Source organism: Grammomys surdaster, unplaced genomic scaffold (genome assembly GCF_004785775.1).
Source record: "Grammomys surdaster isolate TR1022 unplaced genomic scaffold, NIH_TR_1.0 169, whole genome shotgun sequence".
Taxonomy (NCBI): domain Eukaryota; kingdom Metazoa; phylum Chordata; class Mammalia; order Rodentia; family Muridae; genus Grammomys; species Grammomys surdaster.
This window is the reverse complement of record NW_021604617.1, coordinates 10,580,719-10,605,211: the sequence shown is the minus strand read 5'-3', so window position 1 is coordinate 10,605,211 and position 24,493 is coordinate 10,580,719. Positions and strand designations below refer to the sequence as shown.

At 38.2% G+C, this 24,493-nt stretch overlaps 2 protein-coding genes across 3 annotated transcripts in view; one reads left to right on the top strand and one right to left on the bottom strand.

Annotated features, from left to right (window-relative positions):
• Positions 1-24,493, top strand: part of Supt3h (SPT3 homolog, SAGA and STAGA complex component) — a 318,914-nt gene that overhangs the window by 9,966 nt on the left and 284,455 nt on the right. For both annotated transcript variants that reach the window (XM_028766546.1, XM_028766547.1), the window contains exon 2: positions 836-936. In XM_028766546.1, the coding sequence (XP_028622379.1) occupies positions 836-936 (101 nt within the window). The remainder of the gene's footprint in view (positions 1-835; positions 937-24,493) is intronic.
• The window catches only part of Runx2 (RUNX family transcription factor 2), a 206,565-nt gene that overhangs the window by 177,612 nt on the left and 4,460 nt on the right, over positions 1-24,493 (bottom strand). The gene's annotated exons all lie outside the window — the stretch shown is intronic.

Below are 24,493 nucleotides of genomic sequence, written 5' to 3'. Positions count from 1 at the left end.
TTTATGTAGCACTAACTCTACAACCTGCCTTACTAACTTATTCACTTTACTCAGAATTTCTGTTTGAAAAATATCCAAAGAAGGCGCGACATCCTGTCCCAGGTGCTTCCAGTGTTCAGTAATGATTACATATGTGTGTCATGCCTACTATAGCGACAGACAGTTCTATTATTTTATAGTGATGGAGGATAAGTTGTCCTCAAAGCCATCTCACATCCTAGTGCTCTCTGTTTCAGCTAAACTTCCTTGCCAGAGAACAGCCAGGATCCAACTTGCCTCTCTCTCCTCCAGTGCTGGGTTACAGGAGTTGCTGCTGAGCCAGTTTTCATGGGTGTGCTGGGATCTGAACTTGGGTCCTTGTGCTTGGAAAGCACTGTACCCACAGCCAACTCTCCAGCTCTCTTAGTGACTTTTGTTTTCCTTGGTCTGGATGAAAGTGGGGGGACGTGTGTTAAGGGGCTACTGGACCCTCCCTGAAGAATTGCTAATGAATCTTTGGGTGGAGTGCCACACTCTGGAGAACTACGGAGCTATGCCAAAGTAGTTTTTAAAGAGTGTTCCAGCTCTCTTACTTACTGTCAAGTAGGTACTGAATGTGTAGTGGTCACATAGGCAGTTGTTTGATACCTGAACTAACTAAGCAGTTTTCCCCCAATGTACTATTTTTCATTGAATAAAGACATTGAGTAGAAGGAAACTGAATTTATACAAAACTGAAATTAATCAGAAATTTGAAAGTTTCTATACTTTTTGAGGTAATTCAAAATTGCCTCTGTTTTGTGTACTTTTTGTATCTAAACAATCGTGAAAGTTTTGTTTTTTCCTTTTCATCTAGATGAACAATACTGCAGCTAGCCCGATGTCTACTGCCACTTCAAGTAGTGGAAGAAATGCAGGGAAGACTATAAGCTTTGCAGCCGAGTTGCAGAGCATGCTGTGAGTATGCCTTTACACACTGTTACTGTTGCCGCTTTAATCTGATTAATGTTGAAGAAGGAAACTGAAATAAAACGTATAAACCTTAGCTTAATGTGATTTGTATTTAAACAAAAGTAAAATAATCTCATAACATTTAAATAGCTCCGTGTAAGACAGGCAGACCTGGCTAAAGTGCTCCGGTGGCGCGCTGTATTTGAAAATGGAGTCCTGCTGGCTCTCCTTTCTGTGGAGAGTCAAAATGTGTTCAGAGGAGTTTGCAGTCTTTCTTAATTTTCCTAATTCTGTGAGCCTGCTTCAAAGTAGCTTTAAATTTTGCTAATATTTGAACCATTGCATTTCAGATTGTTGTAAGGAGTGCAAAGCATTAATAAGAAAATCACATGTGTTGACTCTTTGAGGAATTGCACATTTGTTTAAGAATTCTTCCTGCCAGTGACTGTCAGCTTGCAGTGAGGGAGACTGCCTTCTGAACTGGATGGGGTGGCAGACAGGGAGCCCTGGAAGGACCGAGTTCTGAGTGGGTGCTTCAGGAGACAGGGCTCTTTCAAGAAGAGGTGACAAGGCAGTATCACTTCTTTCCCAGTGATTTATCAGGCAGTTTAAAAGACTGTTTCTGTGGAAAGTTTCAATGCCTTCCTCATGTGTGTATTGATCGCCTTTTTACCGGGTTAACTCTGTATGGTAATGATCCTTCAAAGCACAGTCTTGATAAGTTTGATCACATATAGTTTCTCAGGAGACATACTTCAAAGAAACTTTGAACAGTGAAAGTATTTTAAAAACTAACTAACTAACTAATTAATTAATTAATTAACTTTACATCCCAATTGTAGCTGATTGTAGCTTTCCCCCATGTCTCATTCCATTACAGTGTTAAAGGAGTACATGACTATTTAACCAGTTTGGGGAAAAAAAGAAAGCATTGACATCGTAGTGTCAGACTCGGCTTTCAGCGTCTCTTTATATTCTTCATTATTAAGGAGCTTGGAGAACCTCTTTAGATATTGAGCTTTTAGAGTTTGAAACTGAGAAATAAAAATTTAGGCCTTCATTTGAAAATTAATAAAATTACATGTGAAATATAATCTATTTCATATAAAAATTATGCTCTAAAACTAAAAACTGATAACACTTTGTGATTGCTAAGATGGGAAAAGCACTAATTTAGAATCTGAATTTTGTGAGCCTGCCTATATTTTAAATTATGGAGAACTTAAAGAGTTTATATATTTATATATTTAAGTTTTCATTATAGTGTAATGGACTTTTTGTTAATCACTTTTCTGTTATGGTACGTTAATTATATTTAAAATATGATGAATATAATTTTTTTCTGTAACACTAAATCGATCTACTTAGTGTTTTTTTTTTATTTGCTAATTTGGATACTTTCAGATTCTTAAAATTGTAACATAATAAATCCCATGTATCCTTTATCTAAATTTAAAAATAATTATTCTTTCACAGTTTCATTTGACCTTTTTTCCTAATATTCATTAAAAATGGTATTTTAAAGTAATCTCATAGAACTTATAAAAAGAATATATAACTCAGTAGGTGAACACCAGATCGTGCACAGCGTGAATCAGCACACCCATGTAACTGTTTCAGTGAATGATGTTTTCCTGGTCCTCAGTGATGCTCCTTCATTTTAAGCCATTGCTCACCGCTGTCTTGGTGCTACATAGCAGAGCTAGCTATTTGTGGCAAATACCATGTGACTATGAAGCTGAAAATATTTACTATCTAGCTTTTGCAGAAGTTGACCTCTGAGTTATAAAACCAGCTCTGTGTAAAAAGAAAACAGAAACTTTGGAGTGGTTGTGGCTGGTATTTGTACCTAATAGACCTAAGACCATTTAAAGAAAGTTGGGAAAAAGAAAAGAAAAACTAAATTCAGCACTTTGTATTAAATACTTTTGCACACATTTTGCAAGCGATCTACCTAAGCTGTATTCAGAATGTAAAGGTTATTGTTGGCTGTGACTCTGGAATAAGTGTGCACTTTCCCTTCATTTCAGACCTGAGGGAGAGGCCGCTCCTAACAGTACATTCAGCATTGAGAGGCTGAGTTTTCCCTTTATGAATTTCACCTCAGAAAGGGAGCTAGAGCCAAACGAAGGGGTCCTTTTAAGTTTGCTAATTTCCTATTACTTAAAAAACTTCAGGCTTTAGATTGTATACAAATGGAATCTGTATCGGACATGCAGTCCTTGGTTGGGTGCAGTTTTCAGATGAGGAAGTGCAGACTTAGTCCCTGCATGCTGGGAAGATTTCACTCTAAATCCTTACTGTGGCTGTCTCCTGGCTGTTTGTTTTGCTGTTTTTCAGTCCTGCAACTGCCATTTTCCATATTAACTAACAGGTAGTAAGTTGTTGGCCTTTGGATTGCAAGCTCTCTTACTGGGAAACACTACTTAGTGTTCTTCCAAGTGTTGATATCACTGACAAGTATCTGGTTGTCAATTACAATGAAAGTTGTACAGTTCTGTTAATACTGAGTGGTTACCCTAACAAGCAGCAGAAAGGCCTCCATCCCTAAAAGAAATGGAACAGCTACCAAGTTACCTAAGCTCAAGGAGGCAGGAAGATCACACAGGCAGAGAAGCAAGACAGCCTGCTGTAATCTGTACCAAGGCCAAGGGCAGGCTGTACACCAGGGCTGTGACTGTGTGGCGGCTGGTTCCTGCTCATTTTATTGCGTGTGTATGGGCATTTTGTCTGCCTGTATGTCTGTGTACCATTTGCTTGCTGGGTGCTGGAAGGAGCCAGAAGAGGGTGCTGGATCCCCCGTAACTGGAGTTACAGACATTGTGAGCAGCCAGGTAGGTGCAGAATCTAACCTGGGTTCTCGGAAAGAGCAGCCAGCGCTCCTAACTGCTGAGCCATCTCTCCAGCCTTTCTAATTTTTTTTTCCTTTTATAATAGTTCTTAGTAAAATTTTGTTATTATTGTGCTTTTGTAATGACTCCCTCCCTCCTTAGTATATTATGAATAACTTGTGTGTTCTTAAACTTTACTGATCCCTACTGTTAATTCTAGGTTTTCCAATATTATTAAAAATATGAAATAAAATATTTGTACCTATTACCTTAAATTCAAAGAAGAAGAATTTTTCAGTCTAATGCCCTTTTTGGTACTAACTGTTATGTTTTCCCCCAAGGAAGCTGGACTGATTTACATGTCTGTCTCATTCTGAGAGCACCCTCCCACCTCCAGCCTACCTCTCATTGACAACAGTAGAGACATGGTGTCTGACAGCTTGGCCACCGAGTTTCAACATATTTTGGTCACTTACATTTCGTATGTGTGTGTGTGCATGTGTGTGTGTGTGTGTGTGTGTGTGTGTGTGAGTGTGCATGTGTGTGTGTGTATGTGCTTACATGTTCTCATTGTTGGCGTAGGTTTTGCCATCTTGTAGGTTTTGCCATCTTGTTTTCCTGTAGTTCATTAGGGACTTCTAATATTGCAGAAGTTTCCCATCTTGTGGATCTCATTTGGCATCGCCTTCTACCCGGCATTCAGTTTCTTCGAGGATTATCTAGTGTTTTAACAGTGTGTTAATTTTCCTTCTTTAAAAATGTGGCTTAGTCAGTTTCGCAGTCTTGTGTCTACTTTTGACGTGAAGTCCTCTCAATCTCTACCCACAATCCGTACACTCTTTCCTGGATTCAGGTTCGGTTTCCCCAGTTAAACATTTAGTCTACTTTGTTGTTGTTTTGTGTTGTCAGAGAGGGCTCTAAGTGTAGGCAGTTTTGCTTTAATCCGTTTGCTAGTGTCTCCACCAGCACACGTTCCCTAAGTCTCCCTCCCCTCCCAGCTGGCATCCACCTTTATCAGATAGGAGTGACTCCTATTGCCGCTCTGCTCTGTCCCACTGAGCAGTCTCTTGCTTTGCCAGCACTGCATTACTGTAGTTATTATAGCTTCTTAATGTGTTTTAATATTTGGTGTTATAGTTCAAATCTGTCCACATAAGCTTTCTTTTTAAAATATTTTTGGCTCCTTCATATTTTTATGTTTCCAGATGAATTTTTAGGAATCATTTCAACGAGCTCCAAAACAAATTCTAAGTGCAAATTTTAAGGGCTTTTATTTTTTATTTCTTTTTATGCTTTTTTTGCTGTATTCTCAGATTTCAGACATGGGTCTTTGCAATCCATTTTACTTTTAAAGTTGATTAATGAAGTAATTTCACATTTAGAGGGTTTATTTGAAACAACCCCTGATAGAAACAGTAAAAACAAGCAGACTAATGAGTAGGATGCTTAACTAGTATATGATTAGAGACCAAAAACCTTCTCAGTTTTCTTTCATATTTGCTTTTCTTGCTTGAGTGTAGAATTGTGCTGTGACTGCAGTATGCAAAAATCCAGCCGATTTATCACCTTAACTTTAAATCACAGTAGGGATTTTATTTTTGAATGGCAGAAATGATCAGCTTTAAATGGCCAGTTCAGTTTTTAAAAAATGGATCTATAATACTGCATTCTGACTAATGGAGTAATATATATCAGTGTCCATTTAATGGAATTCAGAGACTGAGTATATTTATGATATTCATTTTTAAACATAAGAAAAGTGATAATGTGTCTTCTTTTGGCCAGTCCAGTGAACGTCTCTCTTCTGTAGGTCAGTAGCATGCAGGAGTTTACACAGATAAAACACCAGGTGTAGTTTGCTACAGTTCAATGGGCTTCCTCTGCTGACACTCTAGGGTGCTACCGAGGGGTCACGTGAGGTCTGTTCTATGATAAATTGTACTAATTTTCTTTTTTGTTTTTAACGTATCTATTTGCAGTTTTATTGTTTTCACCCCTTGGTGGTTGCTGATTTATTGTTCTCATTAGGGACATCTCACTGTCTTACGCCCTAGCAGGCATAGGCCAGGTCGCTGGCAGTGATGGGAGACAGGAAGCTTGGTGAGAGTTGTGAAGAGTTGTCATGCCAGCAAAGGAGGTGGGCAGAGAGCCGATGGGAATTGCGGCATAAGCCTTCTGCCACTCAGCGGAGGCAGGTGCTGTTCCTTTCCTATAGCTGCACTGTGTGCTGGGCATAGGACTGGGCAGCCACGGTAACTGGGCTGACGTGGGAATATAAAGGGCAAATGTAATAGGAAGCTATTAATTTGACATGTAGGAGGGTCCAGACTAGGGGTGAGGTCTAAAACACAATTGAGTTGGTCAACTTGGACCCATAGTGTGCGAAAGGATTGGAGATTTCAGCGCACTGTACATTTATGTAGAGCATGAGCAGTGCTCGGCGGAGCTTAAAGGGTCAGCGGCCTGAGCTGTTCTCCTTGAGGTCTGCTCTGATTTCCTATGCTGTCCCATGTGTGCATCTGACACTGGGTACTATACTTATGAAAGGCCTGGTAATATTCCCACAAAAGGCCTCATTGTACTTTGCGACAGTGCTGTGTTTGTCTTCACCCTGGGGCTTTAAACCTTTTCCTGATGTGCCCTAGCTAGCATCTTGTAGGTGTCTGGTAAATGTTGTGGTGATACTGACATTGTGTTTGGGAGGACAGCCTCCAGGGGAGAGGCAACAGATGTAATCTTAAGTTTCCAAGTAGAAGAGGAAGGAAACAGGAGTCTTAGACCATGATTCCATATGAGCAACTCAAACAACTGCTTCATTTCAGTTGTGTGTGTGTGTGTGTTTCCTCTTAAGTACGTTGCTTTTGGGTTTTGTCTTAGGTGCATGAAAGTACTTTTAAGTGTGGTGTGGCTTTCTCCATTTAGAGTTCTGATTTACCTAAGCCCTCTTCATTGCTTTCTTGACAGAGCTATATTTACAGATGCCATGTGGATGGTGGGAAGAGGAGGAGGCATAGTAAAGTCTGGCAAATAGGGCAGACTCCAACTGTTTCCTGCAGTGTTATAAGATCCAGGAACAGTATCCATCTCTAAGGTGGATAAGTCAGATAATGCGTATAAATCATTTGCATAGATGGTACCTGCTCAATGGAACTCTGTACAAGTGACTGCCTGTTAAATTAGACTTTGTTGGATTATAAGAATAGAACTGAATTTTAGCACTTTTTTTTCCTTCTTAAATTGTGGACCAGTAATCTGGTGTTCAGAGACAAAGGAAACAGTTTTTAATAGTGTCAGTTATTTTGACTGAATGGAAATCTGAGTGTCTTAGGAATTGGTTAGGTCAGTCCTTTATTGACTCATGGAGCTGTAGAGAAGAGCTGCCTTGTCCAGTACTCTTTAGTTAGCTCAGGACTTAATGCCTGGGGTTTTGAATACAACTCTCCACTCCTTTCAGCTGTCTCTGCTATTAGTGTTCATTTGACCAATTTTTGTTTTTCTTTATTTTTTAAACTGTCAGCATTCATTTAGTTTTTCATCCTGCTAGCATATTTGAGATGGCACTGCAGTATTGAACTCATTTAAAACGATGAATGGTATATACCATCGAAAGCATTTTCATTAATCCCAGGCATCATCTTTTCATTTGCTTTAAGTCCTATTATCAGTTATTATAGATCACTCTGAAGCCTCATTCATTTAGACATTACTGGAATGTCTTAAATTTTATACAATTAGAACCTAAAATGGAGGTGACAGAAGCACCTTTACCCTGCAAGCTTTGCTGTGTTCATGTTCCATAGGCTTTCTTTAACAAACACAGTGATATACTTAGCAGTTTTCATCAGCCAGCCATTATTTTTATTAGTAATTCTTTACTTTGAAGTTAGCTCTCCATCCCCTGTCCCTCTCGTCTCACTTAAAATCTTAACATTTAGTCCAACATAGCGCCTCTGGGTAGCCAGCTTTGTTTGCTATTGCTCTGTGAAGTACGTAGCTTTTCTGTGATGAAAGTGGAATTCAGTGGTGTGCATTGGACTCATCTAAGGCAGGTGATTTACTATACTGGGTAATATCCTTAGATTATAACAAACAGGTGGTAGACCACATTTGTTTTAGAATATTCTTGTATACTAATTCCTAGTACTTTTTGTTTGTTCATTCAAAAAATTGATTGTTTATTATGGGATGGCTCTGTCTGTCTAGCGGTGAGTACAGCATTCAGAATCCCTACTCTGATGGATGTACTTCACATTCCAACTGTTAGGAGTACTCCATGTCTCATTTTTAGACTTACTACGGCTTTTGTGGGACCATGTTCTTGGGAGTTTACAGTATTGTACATTAAAGTCTTGGACCTAATTACATACACTGTTGTGTTATGGCTGTGGCATTACTTTTGATTGCAGTTTTGGCTCTAGACTTGTTTTTCCTATGACATGTGAAACCTTTGAAAATAGAGTGTATCTGAGTCACCTTCTAGTTTTACTTAAAATTAGTTTAAAGCAAAGATCTTTGTTTAAAAGGCAAATCAGGAGAAATTCATTCCAATAAGAGAGGATACTAGCAACATGAATTAATTGTGCGTTGCATGGACCTAGAATATTAATCATTTTGTTTCCTTATTTACATTACTGACAGATAACACTTTGTCTAGTTTTTAGATTAGTTTAGAGATTACACAGAAATACTAGGATTGTAATGGTTATCGAAAGATGAGCACGTTAGATTAATGAAACCCGATACGTACAAGAGGCATGACTTAAAAAATTATCCAGTCTAGTTTCTCAAAAATTGGTGTACGCGAATATGGTGGTTTGAATAATAATGACTCTCACAGGCTCATGTGTATGAGCGCTTAGTCACCAGCGAGCGAAGCTCTGCTGAGTAGGTGTGTCACTGAGGGTGGGCTTTGAGGTTTCAAAAACCGATGCCAAGCCCAGTCTGCCTCTCTCTCTGGTCAGGATGTAGCTCTCAGCTGCTGTTCCAGCACCATGCTCCCTGCCATGATGATAGTGGACCAAGCCTCTGACGCTATCTGAGCCCCCCATTCAGTGCTTGCTTCCGTAAGAGTTGCTTTGGTTGTGGTGTCCCCTCACAGCAGTACAACAGTGACTGAGACTTAATGATAGTTAGATGTTGTACAGTCTTAATAAGTCTACGTCTGCTTTTGCAATCCCTTTTTACTTCCATCTTTAAGCAGTGTCATTTTGTTGTGTAGTGTTTTAGCTTTCATGGGATAGTGAGGTTTTACATTTTTTATGAAGTTAATAGAGGAAGATTCTAATGTAGTCCTCATTATGAGGTAAACTTGGCGAATCCTGCTTTAACCTTGCTTTGATGGTTTGTTTGGAAAAACACCACCCTTCTCCATGTAAGGCAGTCACATAGGATTATGGTTTCTTATTGAATTTTTCTGCCATGTGCATTCTCCTAGGATGCTAGTATTTTAAAATGTATGGAAAGTATAGCCTGTTACATTTATTTTTATTAACCCAGGTAAAGTATTCAAGGTTCTACTCTGAGGTCAGATGTTCTGAGAGCTGCAGATGGAGCATATCTGAGTGGTGTTCTAGTTTCAGGTGATTGTAGTTATTGAAGTGCACTGTTTTTTCATATGCAAACACGGTTTTTAAAATCTGGAAACATAAAGGGTTCATTTTCTGTCCTTGTATTTCTTTTGTGCACATCTATTACCCAAGGATTGTAAATACAGCAGTAAAGCTTCACGTCTGTAATGTGAGAAAACATGGAGATATAGCTTTAAAAGAAAGCTGAGACATTTCAGACATTTCAGAAGTGTAAATCAGTGAGATAGGCTTTATTTAAAAACAGTTCTTCACTATAGGTTAATTTATCTCCATTTATCCTCGACTACTGAGTGTTATCACATTGTCTACCTAATGTAATGATTAATTTAATAGTAGCTTCTTAGGTCATAAACTCAGATTTTGTGAGATTTTTTAAAATTGAAAACATGTATTGTTTTTAAATTCTACAACATGCCTACCACTCTTCTTTGTTTACAATCATAATTGTCATTTAAAAAATATTTTTCTTTTTTTCATATAATCTCTTTAGCCTGTCTTGTTTTCCTGTAACTTATCAAATTTGTTTTTAATTAAAGCAAATTTCTTTTTATTTAAGCAGTTGTCTTTCATCTAACCACCCACATTCAGTATATTTTGTTGAGCTCCTGTATTCTGGAGGCATGAGGGTAGGTGATATGTAAGAGGACGGGGCATAGGGACTCTTGTGTGCTTATGTTGCTGATATAGTGTGTATGTGTTTCATGTGTCTGTGATCCTTGATTATTGCGTGAGGCAAGTTTTACCCTTTCTACTTTATAGATGTGTACTTAGGTACAGAGACATTAAAAATTTACACAGAAAACACAGGTTTTAAGTCACCTGGGTAGAATTAGACCTTACAATATCTAGTTTTGTACAATCCTGGCTTTGTATGTGGGAGGCAGGCAGGTAACTTAAGTATATTTCTGTCTTCATGGCGTGTGAAGCTTAGCTCTGTCTTCATGGAGTGGATAGCATAGTGTACTTTAAGCTCTGCTTTGTGAAGGTGTCTGTGGCTGCTCAGGAGGGGGAGGCTCTTATTACATTATCAACTCTTTTTTCCTCGACAGTAGGCTCCTTTAAAAAGCTTTCTCAGAACACAGTAGGAGACAAATGGATTCTGCAGCTTCAGTTCTCCTGGGCTCCCCAACCAGTAATTAAACACACTTAGATACGTGTGCAGGTAGGGTCCTCCCCACAGTAGACACAGAGTGGCCAGCGCTGGAGAGCGCTCTGCTGTGGTGATAGAGAGGTGGCTAAGAGGGCTTTCAGCGGGGGGGGGGGGGGGGGTCTTATGAAATAATGCCATTTGATCTTTCTTTAGATAGGTACTATTTAAACCTTCAGAAACTCAGAGGACGGTGACAGGACAGGTACACAAGCGAAGGCGAGCACATGGCCAAGACCTGGACTAGGAGTGAGGTACAGGTAGCTTGGTGTATCTGCAAGGAAATTTGTTTGAAGAAAATACTGATAAAACTGGTGATCAATATTGGAATATGGCAAATTGAATGGATGACTAGGGAATTTAATCCTTTGTCTAGGCAGAGGAAACCTTTCTAAGGTGTTTGCCAAGTGTCAGGTATGATGTGCATTGACCTGGTTGAGGAGAATGGGTAAGTAGCACCATGGGAAATGGATTGGCTGGGGGAGAGACAGTGGCACCAGGAATGAAGGAGAGAAACAAATCAATCAGACATTGCACAAGTCAGCTTGTTAGGTCTTAGGGGCTGATGGGAATAGTGTGAACTAGTGTTGCAGGATATTTGATAATACTGTGAACTCCGAGATTGTGTTATTTACTGAAGAAAAGCTGTTTCTAGTTATGCTGTGTCTCAACCTTAGCACACACCTTTAATCCCCTGGCTGGAATTCAGACAGGCCCTTACTACATTCCTTTAGTCTCAAACAAAAGTAATGTTAGCTTGTAGAAGGAAGCATCCTTCTTGAAAGTGATGACTCAGTAGCAGACAAAGTCAGAGAAAAGTTTGACAGAATAGGAAATGCCCAACTCTCCTGTGCTAAAAAGGAGGAGACAGTTTTACCAGGAGAGTTTTACAGAGACAGTTTGGAGAGAGAACAAGCTTGAAACAGGTAATGACAGAACAAGCAAGAGAATGAGGAGCCAGAAGCTTAGAAGACATTGCTAGAGTTAGTTCAAGGTCAAGCAGAGCAATTCCAGAAAAGCCAGCGTGAATCAGTTAGCATGGCGAGGCATTTTGAGCCAGAACAGCTGAGTTGACCAGCTAGTAAGAGTTCAGAAAGCAAAAGAAAAGGTGACTTTATTCAGCAGTAAGTCTCAGAAGCTGAAAGCATGCTAGGCCTAGATTAGATTGCATGGAGGCTAGAAGCTTCCAGGACTAGGCCTAGGTTAGCAGATGGAGGCAGTAAGCTTCTTTGATGACAATTCAGAAGAATAAAAGATACTTTTATGAACTAGTTAAAAGAGAAAGTCCGAGGTCTTTATCTTAGAGCAGTGGTCTCAACCTTCCTAATGTTGTCACCCTTTAGTAGAGTTCTTCATCTTATGGTGACTCCCAACCATAAATTTATTTTTGTTATTACTTCACAACTGTAATGTTGCTAGTGTTATGAACTTTAAATATCTCTGTAGGTCTCAGGTGAGCCCATGAAAGGGTCATTTGCGCCCCCCCCAAAGGGCTGCAACCCCCAGGTTGAGGACCATTGTTCTCGTGCAATGGGAAGCTAATGATATTAGATTGAGCAATGACTTTCATCATTTGTATCTTAATTTCAAAAATGGTTTGAGGCCTCTGTCAGGGTTGTTTCCAGCAGGATTTTAACACAACAGGAGAGGGCTGGGAAGGGAGTCAAAGTGAAGCCCTACAATAATAGAGACACACTGTTAACAGTGTAAGTGCTTATGTGAAGTCCTTCACCAATGCTACAATGGAAGGGAAGTTTTATTCTTCCTACCAACAGCAGCAGGAAAAGCACATCACTGTGAACTTACTGTCTCAACACAACTGAGTTAGTCCATGAACAAGTTTTAGGAGTGTCTCCTGTTTTGGAGGTGAGGCCTGAGAACATTCCTTCCCCGGAAGCCTATGGGACACTGCTGTGTAGTCAGCAACCAGTGTCATTCACTAGATCTCCACAGTAAATATTAAAATCCGAACATTTGGTTGAATCAGTAAGATCTCTGACTGAGCTCGGGGAAATAGCACCACTATTAAGTAGAAACATGTTTATTTATTTCTAAAGGTGTTAGTGGCAACTCTGATCTTAAAATTGGTGCATTCAAATTGTGTTCACTGGAGCAATAGGAATTTCATCCCCAGCCTCAAGAAGTCCTTCCCTTCATTCTCTCTGGAGTGAGAGCTGCTCCCCTGGTGTCTGTTTGAGATGCTATGTGCATCTTAAAATTTGCTGTTTGAATAGAATCATAGCTTGGAAATGTTTGAAACTGCTGATTCCCAAAATCAAACTCCTTTTCTGGAGTTCAGAATTGATTATTATTAATAATCGATTACCTCTAGTTTTATGAGCAATGTCTAAAGTGAATGATGGTAAATCAATATCAAACAATTATACGGCATTTTGGACATCTGTAATGTTTACTTATTTTTGTGATAAGGGTACATGATAAAATGTCCTACTGAGCTTGAACATGGATACAGTAACATTCAAATGACTTTTAATGAGCATAATTTCATAAAGCTGAGCTTCTAAATCTGTTGGTCTCTGACCGTTTTCACAGTTTGGAGTTTTGATCAAAGGTCTGACATCCACAGCCGACCCTGCCTTTCAAAGACCCCAGGCGTGCTCTTTTATAGTCTGTGAATGCACGTTTAGACTTCCTGTAGTACTTGATTATTCTTACATTTAATACTCACTGAGAGTATATGACATTGCTGACACTTTGTGTCACAGTTTTACCTCAAATGTTCATGATGCAGCATAGTGAATGGGTAGTTTCTCTGTTTCATGTTCTCAGACCATCTTAATATGTAATTCTTCTGTCAGACTTACCAGTTTTTTGGGTTCTGAGTCAACTGGGCTTCCTGGAAAGGGGTCTGAGCCTGTAAGAATAAAGCTCGTGTGGAGGAGAGGACGAGGTGGGAGCTGAGCTCATCCATTCCAGCCTCATGGGAAGGGAATTTTAAGGTTTCCTGTCTTGTGTTTGGTTCACTGTCTCCCCTGTTGGCCCCGTGTGGGCTTATGCCATTGCTTATTTCTGAAGGGGTCCTCTTTTCTCTTTCCACTTATTCTTTTTGTCCTAGACTCACCTTACAGAGCCAGTATTTTTTTTTTCTTTTTTTTGAGCCTTCCTAGTCAAAAACAAGTACTGGTTTATATACAGATTCTGTGCCCAATGTATTAACTTGCTTTTTGATACTCTTTCTGATATTCTTTAACTTTCAGTGATAAATTTGTGGTAGGCATTCTCTTCCATGTAGTCTCTTACAAGGCATCGGCCAGACCGTCGTAAAACTACAAACCACCTGATTGCTTACACAGCTCTGCTAGCTATCATTCAAAGGGAAGGCTCCAGATTTGAGCTCCGTTGAAAATTTAGGGTCTAGGGCAGTACTCACAGGACATATATGAGAAAAAACGGTCCATATAGGTGTGAATAAACAGTAGAACATAGTTTCAGTTAAGAACAGATCTGCTTTAAAGGTGTAAGCATAGGTAAGTGCAGGCCAACTAGATGAGGTAGTTCTGGACTGGGGAAAGCAGAGGAAGCGGTTAGTGGTCAGCCCTCCCTCCACTGCTGACCGTGGCAGCAGCTCTGCACTGCACGTCACCGTGCATGCCGATAAGCACACCTCGAATTCCTCTTTGGTGTGACAGTATCCTACCTCCAGAAACATTTTTCTTTAATCAGTAACCATGCAAGAGAAGAGGAGGAAAAACAGGCAATCACAGGCGAACACTATTTCACCAGTAAGAAAGTGCTCTGAAGCATCAGAAGAGGACTAGATGCAAAAGTCTACCCGTCAGCTTGAGGTCTCTGCTGGTGAGAGTCTGCAGCGAGGGGGAGAGTTACTTGTGAGCGTCTCAAACATGCTAGCAGCAACATGACTTTCCTCAGCAGCATCATGTCTCACAAACTCAGTCTTGCTCATCACCACTGGATCCTGTTTCAGGAATATCATGCAGATGTGGTGCTATGAACTTAGAGGCAGTGTGAGGAGAGGGAAGGGAGGGGAAGATTGTATGTGCCCATCTTCACAGAGTGGAAAGACATGCATGTATAAGAACGTAATGGTTATAATCACAACTGACAAATAAAAGCAAAAAACCTTCAAGGCATCTGGAAACCTTATCTGATGAGAAACTGTCGATAGCACGGAGGACAAGCTAGTAGCTGATATCATTATGTGGTGTCACAATTTGCAGGATGCCTCAAGTAACAATGAGAAAGTATTTTTCAGGAGACCGTTGTGCAAGTGCTTGGTCATTGTGGGTAAACTGCAGGGGTAAGGGGTCTATGTTTTTCTCCACATGTGGAAAGTTGTGTTTAGAAGTAGAATTAGGTTCACTTTTTTTCCCTCTGGGCTCTTGAGTCCCTCAGAATGAGGGATTAGTAGAAAGCTACTGGATGCTCTGCTCAGTTTGAGAACTGGGCAGCTGGACCCTTGCCTTACTTAGTGTTGTCTGGAGGAGGCCTAACAAACTGAGACTACCCTGCTGATCCTACTCAGGTGCAGGTCCTCCTTTAAAGGAGGCCCTCAGAGTAGACACTTAACAAGCTTTTCCAGGCCTGCTGATGCTGATGCTGACGCTGCAGCACTGTGTGCTCACCATGGGGAAACCATGAGCGGTCAAGTGTGCTTCAGTGAACTGAAGGATTAGAAATCGTGTTGTACTTAGTAACCCTACAAGTTTTGTCAGATAGGATGGAAGCACTTTACTTTTTATTTAGTTGTCATGGGGAGCTTTGGGGTAGGTGCTGCTTATAGGTGAGGAAATTCAGACAGCGTGTTCTTGCTTAAGGTTATGTGAGTATAATGGAGATTCAGACACTAAGTTGCTGGTCTATGAGGTTTCTATCAGGGCCTTTCTTTTTTTTCTTCTTCTGAGAATATGATTTATTTTTTGAGAACTTTGCTCTACAACTTGAACATGAGAAAATGAAGGTTTTATACTGATTCAGGAAAATGAACTTCTCAAATATTAGAACCCACTGCTAACTGAATTGCAATGCTATAGTATATGTTCCAGTCTTTGAGGTATAAGCATAGCTTTTGTTACTAGTTTGGATTCCTGGAGTATATATACAAACATACTGTGTAATTTAAAGAGCTGAGATTGTGGCACATGTAAGTTAGCATCCTGTTTTCTCATAAACATAGCTTTAGCAGTGACAACTCTCTCTACCTCTTGCCGTCTCCTCATGACCATTAGCACATTCAGGAATTCTGTCTGGACTTCAGTCCCATTTTCTCCTCTCTCCCAGCACTCTTGTTGCCAAATTCTTCTGCTAATTTATTTGGGATATTTTCAATTTAACCTTTTGTTTTTTTGGTTGCTGGGATCATGTTCAGGGTTTTATCCATGTTAGGCAAACACCCAGTCACTACATCTCTAGTGCCTAGTCATTCATATATATGTATATTCATATATTATTATTATGATTAGTGAGTGCTGAGACATTTGTCATTTTAAAGCTTATTCTCTGGTTTTTTGACTGTTTTGGCTGACCACAGAAATTTTTGTCTCTGTCATTTTTGTGGCTTCTGATAAGTAAGTGGGAATACTGTGGAGTTTAAATTAAAGGCAGTGAATTGCTTTACCCAAAGCGATCTCCTTTTCTTTCCCATGGTATCTTTTTCTAACTTCTTGCATCCATTGATAGGCAGGACAGCAGAATCAGAACCACAATACCAGTGCAACTACAGAAGAACTTTCTCTATTATTTCAGAATTGGTTTTGTATTTATATTGTTGTTTGCCCATTTCATTCATCTCCAGTGCCTTGAGTTGTACACTTTAGGGAAGGTATCATGACAAACCAATGTCTAACATTTTTTTTTTCTGGATGTTTCTAATTAAAACTAATATGTAAAACTATTTTCTTTTCTAAAATGCTGTACCTATGATTTTACATTTGTATATGTACTTATGTTAACAGGTGAGCCTTCTTTATTTAGACTTTTAAAGTTGTTAGCTTGGCCGTTAGTCATGGCAAGTAAAATGTGGGTACAGGAATGCTGTTAGACTTTTGAGATCTCCAGATAGCTTTCCCAGTCAGTTCTCGTGTCTCTGGAAATGAGAAATGTTTAACCCCTATGGCCATCTTGGCAGGGCGTTCTCCACCTCCCCCCTGTTGGAATACCAAGTGTTTGACCGTTATCATCTTAGGTTGTAAATTAAGATATTTGTAAATTCTTGGTATTATAAAACCTGAATCTTTGATTCCTAAGTGATATTATTAATTACGTGAAGGGTGGTATGGACATTGCATAAGACTATTGATTATAATGATTAAGGATTATCAAGTTTCTTGAAATTCATTTTCCGATTAAACCTAGACAGCCTTTTCCCTTGATAGCCTTTTACTTTTTCCTAGTTGCTTCCATTCCCCAATCATTTTTATGTAAAGTGATGGACCAGAATAGGTGGAGATTCAGAGATTACCTGTTTAGTATTTTGTCAAAATGTAGAGGAGCATGCCTCTGAGAACCAGTACTTTTACAGAAGAAATTAAGGATCAGGAAGTGCCTTCATGATATTGTAAAGCAACTGTCCAGAGTACAAAGACTTGGGCTAGCTTGTCACTATTGTTGTGTGGCCATGGGCAGGCTTCAGTACTTCATTCTTTTTCCTTATCTAAGTGATTAGGGGATCCATCGTAGAAGATGAGTTGTGATGATGAAAAGAAACAGTGTTTTCAGAGGATTAGCACAGCCCCTGGCCCAGGAAATGCTCAAACCCAGAAAGCTAGCAGAGAAACAGACTCAACCAAGGAAAGGTAACAAATCAATAGTACAGTTTCAGCTGACACGTTCAGACACTCCATTAGAATCACAAGCAGCATTAGGCACTTGAGGTGTTTTCACAGAATGTTAATTTAAAATAAAAGTATTTGGGGTATAGATTGACATGTACTTAAAAACATATTGGAGAAATACATAGTGACTTTTTGGTCTATTCATCTTACAAAGTTGTCTCTGTTTTTATTTTCCCTTTAGTATTACTTACGGTCACAGCTCTAGACCAAAGAGAAGAAAAGAAAGGAAGTGTAATGTTTTATTATAAACAAACTGCAATTTTTTTTTTGGAGACAGCTTGCTATGACTGTTTTGCATGTTTGCCTTTGCTTTAGTTTATTTCTGACATAAGTTCAGTAGCCTATTTTAATGTACCTAGGGGTGTGTGTCTGTTTAGAAAGCACCTAAGGCTGGCCCTGTCTCACAGCCCAGCTCCCATGCTCTACGATTCGGGCAGAGCTGTTGATCAACCAGATATGGTGCCGTTGGGCCAGGACAGCCAAGTATGGCTCTGGGAACATTTAATGGAGCGCAGTCTGGAATTTTTTTTTTTTTTTAAAGTCTGATGACCGAGTAGTAAAGGCAGTTTGTTTACTTTGCATGATTCTTGGAGTAAATAACTTGAAAGCAAACTTGTGAGCTATTTGTGCTTTCTTGGAATAACAATTGATTAGAGTCTAGATTGATTATATTTCCTTATTGCTTTTTTTCCTCAAGAAAACCTCTTTTATAAAGCAAATATAAAGCACACCCTAAAGCTATACATATTCTTACTTTACCTTTTCACTCTCTATTGGTGTTTTACTGTGTCTCACGTTACCTGGCTTAGCAGAGTTTTAGGCAGTGATCTGTAATGATGGCCTCTGAAGTGGCCCTGGGTGAGGTGAGCCTCCAGAGTACCCAGGGAGCATCTAGGGAAGCCCTTGCTTTGAAAGTTGTGGACGAGTGAGTCCTTTCTGAAAACTTTAACCCTTGCCATCTCCCATAGCTCACGAGGCTCCCAGTCCTACTTCAGAGAAGTAGGTTGCATAGAAATGATTTTGATTTTCATTTAGTGTATTCTCATGTGTGCTAGGATATTTTATATGTATAAAAAATTGATGACAAGATGAAAATAATATAGTCGAATTCCAATTATATTACCTGGGATTAAAACTAAGCTAATAATTTGAAAGAAGCAAACAGCATTTGCCTTTATTCTTGCATGCTCAGTAGCTGTCAGAGTTTCAGAAGGCCCAGTTCAGCCCAGCCTTGTCTGCTACTGAAACAGGCTGCTGTTTTACCTAGTGACAGCTACCTGCAGCCTGTGCTGGTAGTTACCGTTCACGCCCTCACTGGAGACACAGCCCGGTCAGTCCGCTCCCATTTCAAACACATGGATGTCGACGTAGAAAGCAGTGACTGCTTTTATGATGTTGTTATTTAGAATTCTTTGAGAATTTGCCTATGATGTGCGTGAGAGCAAGTGAGAGAGCTAGAGCAAGAGACAGCGAGAGGGAGGGAGAGAGACAGACAGACAGACAGACAGTGAGCGAGAGAGAGGGGGAGAGCGAGAGAGAGGGGGAGAGCGAGAGAGCGAGAGAGCGAGAGAGCGAGAGAGAGAGAGAGAGAGAGAGAGAGAGAGACAGTGAGCGAGAGAGAGAGAGGGACAGAGAGAGAGAGAGAGGTACAGCGAGAAACAGAGAGACAGAGAGACAGAGAGAGAGAGAGAGAGAGAGAGAGAGAGAGAGAGAGAGAGAGAGAGAGAGAGACTGACTGGCTGCTACATCTGGAAATGCTCAAAACTTGTTTGCATTTTGAAGAGAACAGTGTGCGGTGAAAGTAGAACTTTCTGAGAGGTGAGGTTCAAGTTAACTAATGACGGAACATAATGTGAGGAAGCATAATATTGTGAATTACTATTCGGCGCATGAAGCTAGTGTAGGCATTAGCTGCTGCAGCCGTTTCTAAAGCACCATGTGCAGGAAGCTAGAGAGATAGGCTCCACAGAACTTTCTCTGTAAATGCCCAGAATGTAACTAGAGTCCAACTTTGGCTTAACCAGTGAGGACTATGCCCTGTAAGTTTTAGTTTGATACAGTTGTCGTTTTCACGGTGGATGTGCATCAGACTGTCAAAAGAGCCTTTAGAATTTGTTACAAGTTTGTCGATCATTGTCAAGTTAGGAGTTGTAGTTCTTAAAGATAGAATTTACTTAAATGCACCTTCTCTACTCTGAAATAAAATTTTATTTCTAATATAGTCGTGCCAAAGTAAGTTTTCCCAAGTAGAATTATTCCGTATTTAGGTCCACTGATAATGTTTAAAATAAAAATAAACTCCTAACAACCAAGGGTGGAGGGCTGTCTAGATTTGTTCCTAGCTTTCTTTTTCATGGCTTTTCAGAAGTGTATCATATTATAAATACATTCAAAATGTTTTGCTCTGAGGATATGTAGCATTCCTGTAAAGGTTAAATCAATAAAAATGATTTGGCCACATTCCTCAGCCTGGCTGGAACAGGTAACCCGTTGTTTTGGGTACCCTTGAGCTCCTGGAGCAGATGACTATGGTGTAGCCAGGAACCGACTGAACTTGCCTTCTTGTGTAGAAGCTTCAGCCTTAAAAACCAAGATTTTTTTGCCTTCTAGAAACGGGTGCTTTTAGAGCAGGCCTGTACCGGTGACTCAGCTATGGATTTTAAATGTAGTTAGAATTTCGGAGCCTTTTTGTCTCCTTAAGTGCTGAAGATAGACTAATCAATAAGGAAGAGGCACGGGCGGAAAAGTTCAGTGGTCAAACCTTTCCCAGGAGTTAGAAACTTGGTAGCTGTATGTGTAAAGAAATCATCACACATTAAGATGAATTTAGATTTAGACACTTCTTTTAGTCTTACCAGTTTAAAAGAAAACTCTGTACTCACTGAGTAATTGTGTGCAAATTAAAGCTTGCTTTTAAAAACTGTTCAAGTAAGCTTCTATTTTAAAAGTATATGTGTATTTCTTATATTCAGAGTGGTTTTGTATTATTTTTAAGTAGTTATATGTCCCAGTTTGTATTTTCATTATTTATTTCAGATACTTTGAGTATGAGTTTTCAGATCACATTATTTTTATAGCTACTTTTCAAAAGTTCTCTTTCAACTTATGATAATGAATAAGGGCACTTTTCTCCTTCAACGTTTCCTTGAAAGGAAGCAGCATTGATGGCATTAAGTATTATTTAATTAAAAATTAATGATCATGTAGCTGCAGAAAAGTAAGTAAATAGAAAACTTAAATTATAGTGTTAGTGAAATTTTACTATAGACAATCTCTTTCTATCTTTTTTTTTTTTTTACATGTAATGTATTTACTTTGTAAATAAACACTTGGGACAAAATTTTCTGTTATGTTGTTTGTGGGAGTACACAATTTAATTTTTTAGCCCCGAAAATGGGTTGGATTCATCTCAATAAGAAATTTATTACCTTTATGAGGGATTTAGCCATTTAATAAGTAATTTAACAATTTAAGACAAATATTTTGCTCTATTTAAAATTCCTTAAGTTTTGATAGATAAAAATGCATTTGGAGATAAAAATACGACTTGAAGTCAGTGAATACTTTAAAACTTCTTAGGTACTTGTGATTGATAATTAAAATACATCTCCGTGTGCCTCTTTTCTGACTCCTGGAGCAGTCGGCTCCTCTGTAATCTGCATTTGTGTATGGCATTTGTAATATGCCATGAAGGACTGCGTCAAGAGCAAAGTTCATTCTAGAGTCTTCTTGTTAATATCTACTTTAGATGACAACATTTTAAAAATGAGGTGGATATGAGTAGTAAAAGTTTTTAAAAATAAATTTTCTTCCTAAAGTATAGAGACAGACAGCAATATAAAGTATGTGTGCACATGTATATATATTTAGTTAGACTGTGAGATTGTAGAGAATTTCCTTTGAATCCTGGAGATCGTGGGAATATGAAGAAGTAGTTTCTGTTGTGGATTAATCAACAAAAGTTGGATTACACCGAATTTATTTATATTGCTTTGCTAATGCACTGCAATACAGTTTCTTTTTTAAAAGGTAGTGTCTGCCTGATGGTCTCTCTCTTGTGTGTGTGTGTGTGTGTGTGTGTATGAAAATTAATTTTGAAAGAGCACTAGCAAACCTTTAATGCTTTACTTCCAAAAGCTGAATCACATAAAAGATTTACAAATTTCATGACAGTTAAGCATAGAAATGTTACTAGCTTATCTTTTGTAACCAGTTGTCTACTGCTAAGGCATGATTACCCAGTCGGAGTTTTCTCTCAGTGTTCTCCTAACCCTCTGAGTGTTCAGGGCCTTACCCGCTTTTGCTCACAAACGCTTTATTCTCCCTTGTTTTATCATGCTGGGGAAGGATCCTGGGATCTGAGCATGTGGCCTGGGCTCCAGCCATAGCCCTGACACTTACAGTTTGGTTCAAGGTTCATAGAAAACTGATTTACATAATGTGGATTGTTACCCCAAAGGTGTTTTCTTCCTGTGTCATGTATAGCTTCAGTGTGGTAGAAGTCTAGGAAACGAAGTAAGAGTTGTTTTCTCCAAAAACAAAACACTCCAAAACAAACAAAAAACCCAAACCCTTTAAAAGCTGTACCTATCTTGCAAGAGAGTCCATACCTTTTCACCTTTCGATACTGTTTTCTAGTGGCTAGTTACAGTGATAGAGCAGAGAGTTGAACTATTAACTGTGTGGGATGCATTATTATGTAAAATGTAATATATAATTATAATATATAATAGAATTAATGTCATAACCTGTTTTATGCTTCAAAGTACATTCAGGCTACTTAGATTTATTGAAATAATTCTAAATTATGTGGTGGAAGTAATGAATATTATTAAGCATTTGTTAACGAATATCACCTTTTACTTAGAGATTATCTTGGGAATTCAGTCTTAAGTTGAGAAGTTCAGTACAGAAATTTAATAAGAAAATTGCAGCTATTAGTGAAAAACAGCAGAATTCTAGTGTCTTAATTACTTACCCAGGTTAAGAGGGCAATGAGTAGAAGATATATATATACATATATATGTGTGTGTGTGTGTGTGTGTGCGTGTGTGTTAAATGACAGCTAAGATGGCTATAAATCGGTATCTCTTAGTGCATTGATAAAGTTCAAATTTGCTAGTGTAAACTGGAATGACTCATTTTACTGATTGAAGTCAGTGACTATTTGGATTTATAATTGGAAAATAAGGTCTTTGGATTTTATAAATATAATATTTATTGTTTTAGTAGCACAGTTCTTCATAGATACCTAGTCTCTATTTTGATTTTACAGATTGATATTTTACTGCAGTGTACAAAGTATTGTCAGTGTAGAAAATAATTGTTTTCCAAGAGATACAAACAGTTCCTTAGTTATGTAATTTACTATTGTTGTTCTTGGCTTATAATCATTATTCCAAATTTTATAGTTACTAGTGCGTATGCATATGTGTATACCATGTATACAAATTTAAATCAGACTGATATCCAAAAATGAATTAAAGTTGAATGTATGTGGCAGGTATTTTGTTTCAGTATAAAAATATGTCCATGTCCATATAAAGGTTGTGGAATACCACAATATTATTATTGTAATTTTTACAAAGAAAGATTGTGTATATATATGTTTTTAAAACTTTATTGGTAATTGTTATTTGGTTTTGGCTAGAATTTTTTCTCTATTTATTTTTTGCTTTTATTGAGCCACAAAATAAATTTAGTTGTGAGATAACTGACCATAAGAAATACATAAATAATGGTTTGGCACACTCAAGTTTCATGTAATTTTAAGGGGACCTTTAAATGCATATTTAAATTTTGGGAGTTTTAACTTGATCTTTTATGTAGATATATGTTTATGGTTGGTGGTATAATGATCCAACAGATATTTTTCATGTAGAAAAGCTAATGTTACTGAAAAGCAAGCATGATAAAATTCATTTATTTGACTTTGCAGTCAAAATTAACTGTATTGCATAGAATGTTTATATCTACCTTATTAAGAATGTCACTAGAGTAATGTCACTCTGATGTATAGTTTCTGAAGTGAAATAGCAGTAGGATTAGTAGCAGTCACAAAGACTTTAAAATAGTTCTTAAAAATTATATTAAATACATCTTAACAAGAATACTAACTTGGTAAATTTTGTAACATCTATGCAATAATTTTTAACACCCTTAACATTCCAGAAAATTGTGTTTATGTCTGTATGTCAATAAAGCCTTTCTTCTAAACAATAGCCTTAAAAGAAAATTTAAACAAGGTTCATAACACTTACTGTTTATTTTCGGCAGTAATCCTCACATTTTGTATGTTTTTGTTCCTTGGATGTATGTTGGATTCAAAAGTTACTATCATTTTAAATTTCTGTTGCTGAAAGTTAAGCTGTGGGCCTGTGCACATGGAGTAAATACTCACTCCTGAGCTCCACCCCAACCTCTATGCTGGATTTTTGAGTATTAATAACAATTTGGAATATTTATTGGAAGAGAATGAATAACACATTTAACACATTTTTCTTTCTGTAGAAATAATTAAGTACTTCCATAACAAGCAGTGTTTAAAGAGATCTGAGCTCTATAGTGCATCTCATTTGGGGACATTACAATAAAAGTTCTACAGTTTCTATTTCTTAGTGGAAGAAAACATGCTTATGAAAAAATAGGTTTTAGAATTAACTCCTGTTTAATAATAGCAAGAGTTTGAAATGTTTTATAGGGTGTTTCTTACATCCATTCAACAGTGTTGCAAACCTTGAATCTCATGACCTTAATAGTACTATACGGGGAGGAAATTCCTAAGAAGTCCATGTAAGCTGAAGATATTGTAAGCAGTATAATAAAGGAACATTTCATCTAGGTTGCTATAGAAGTCTTAAAAAGTTATATGGTCTGTTTTATTTGTGTTTTCTGTTGAATGAACAAAAGTTTGTGGTTTACTGTGGTTAAAATTGTATGGAAACTCCCTTTGAATAAGGTATAGTGTTTCCTCATTTTATTTGGATTGTAACACATTAGTCAGAATACATATCCAGTGAATACTTTTGTTCTTTTAAAATTACAAGAGGTTTTGTTAAGGTGTATATTGTGTAGAAAATTTTATAAAGATCCATTTAATACCATTAAACATTTTATACACTTGAGGTTATCAGAATATTTTACTGATATTTATTTAGAAAATATCAAATATTGGAGTTACTGTTA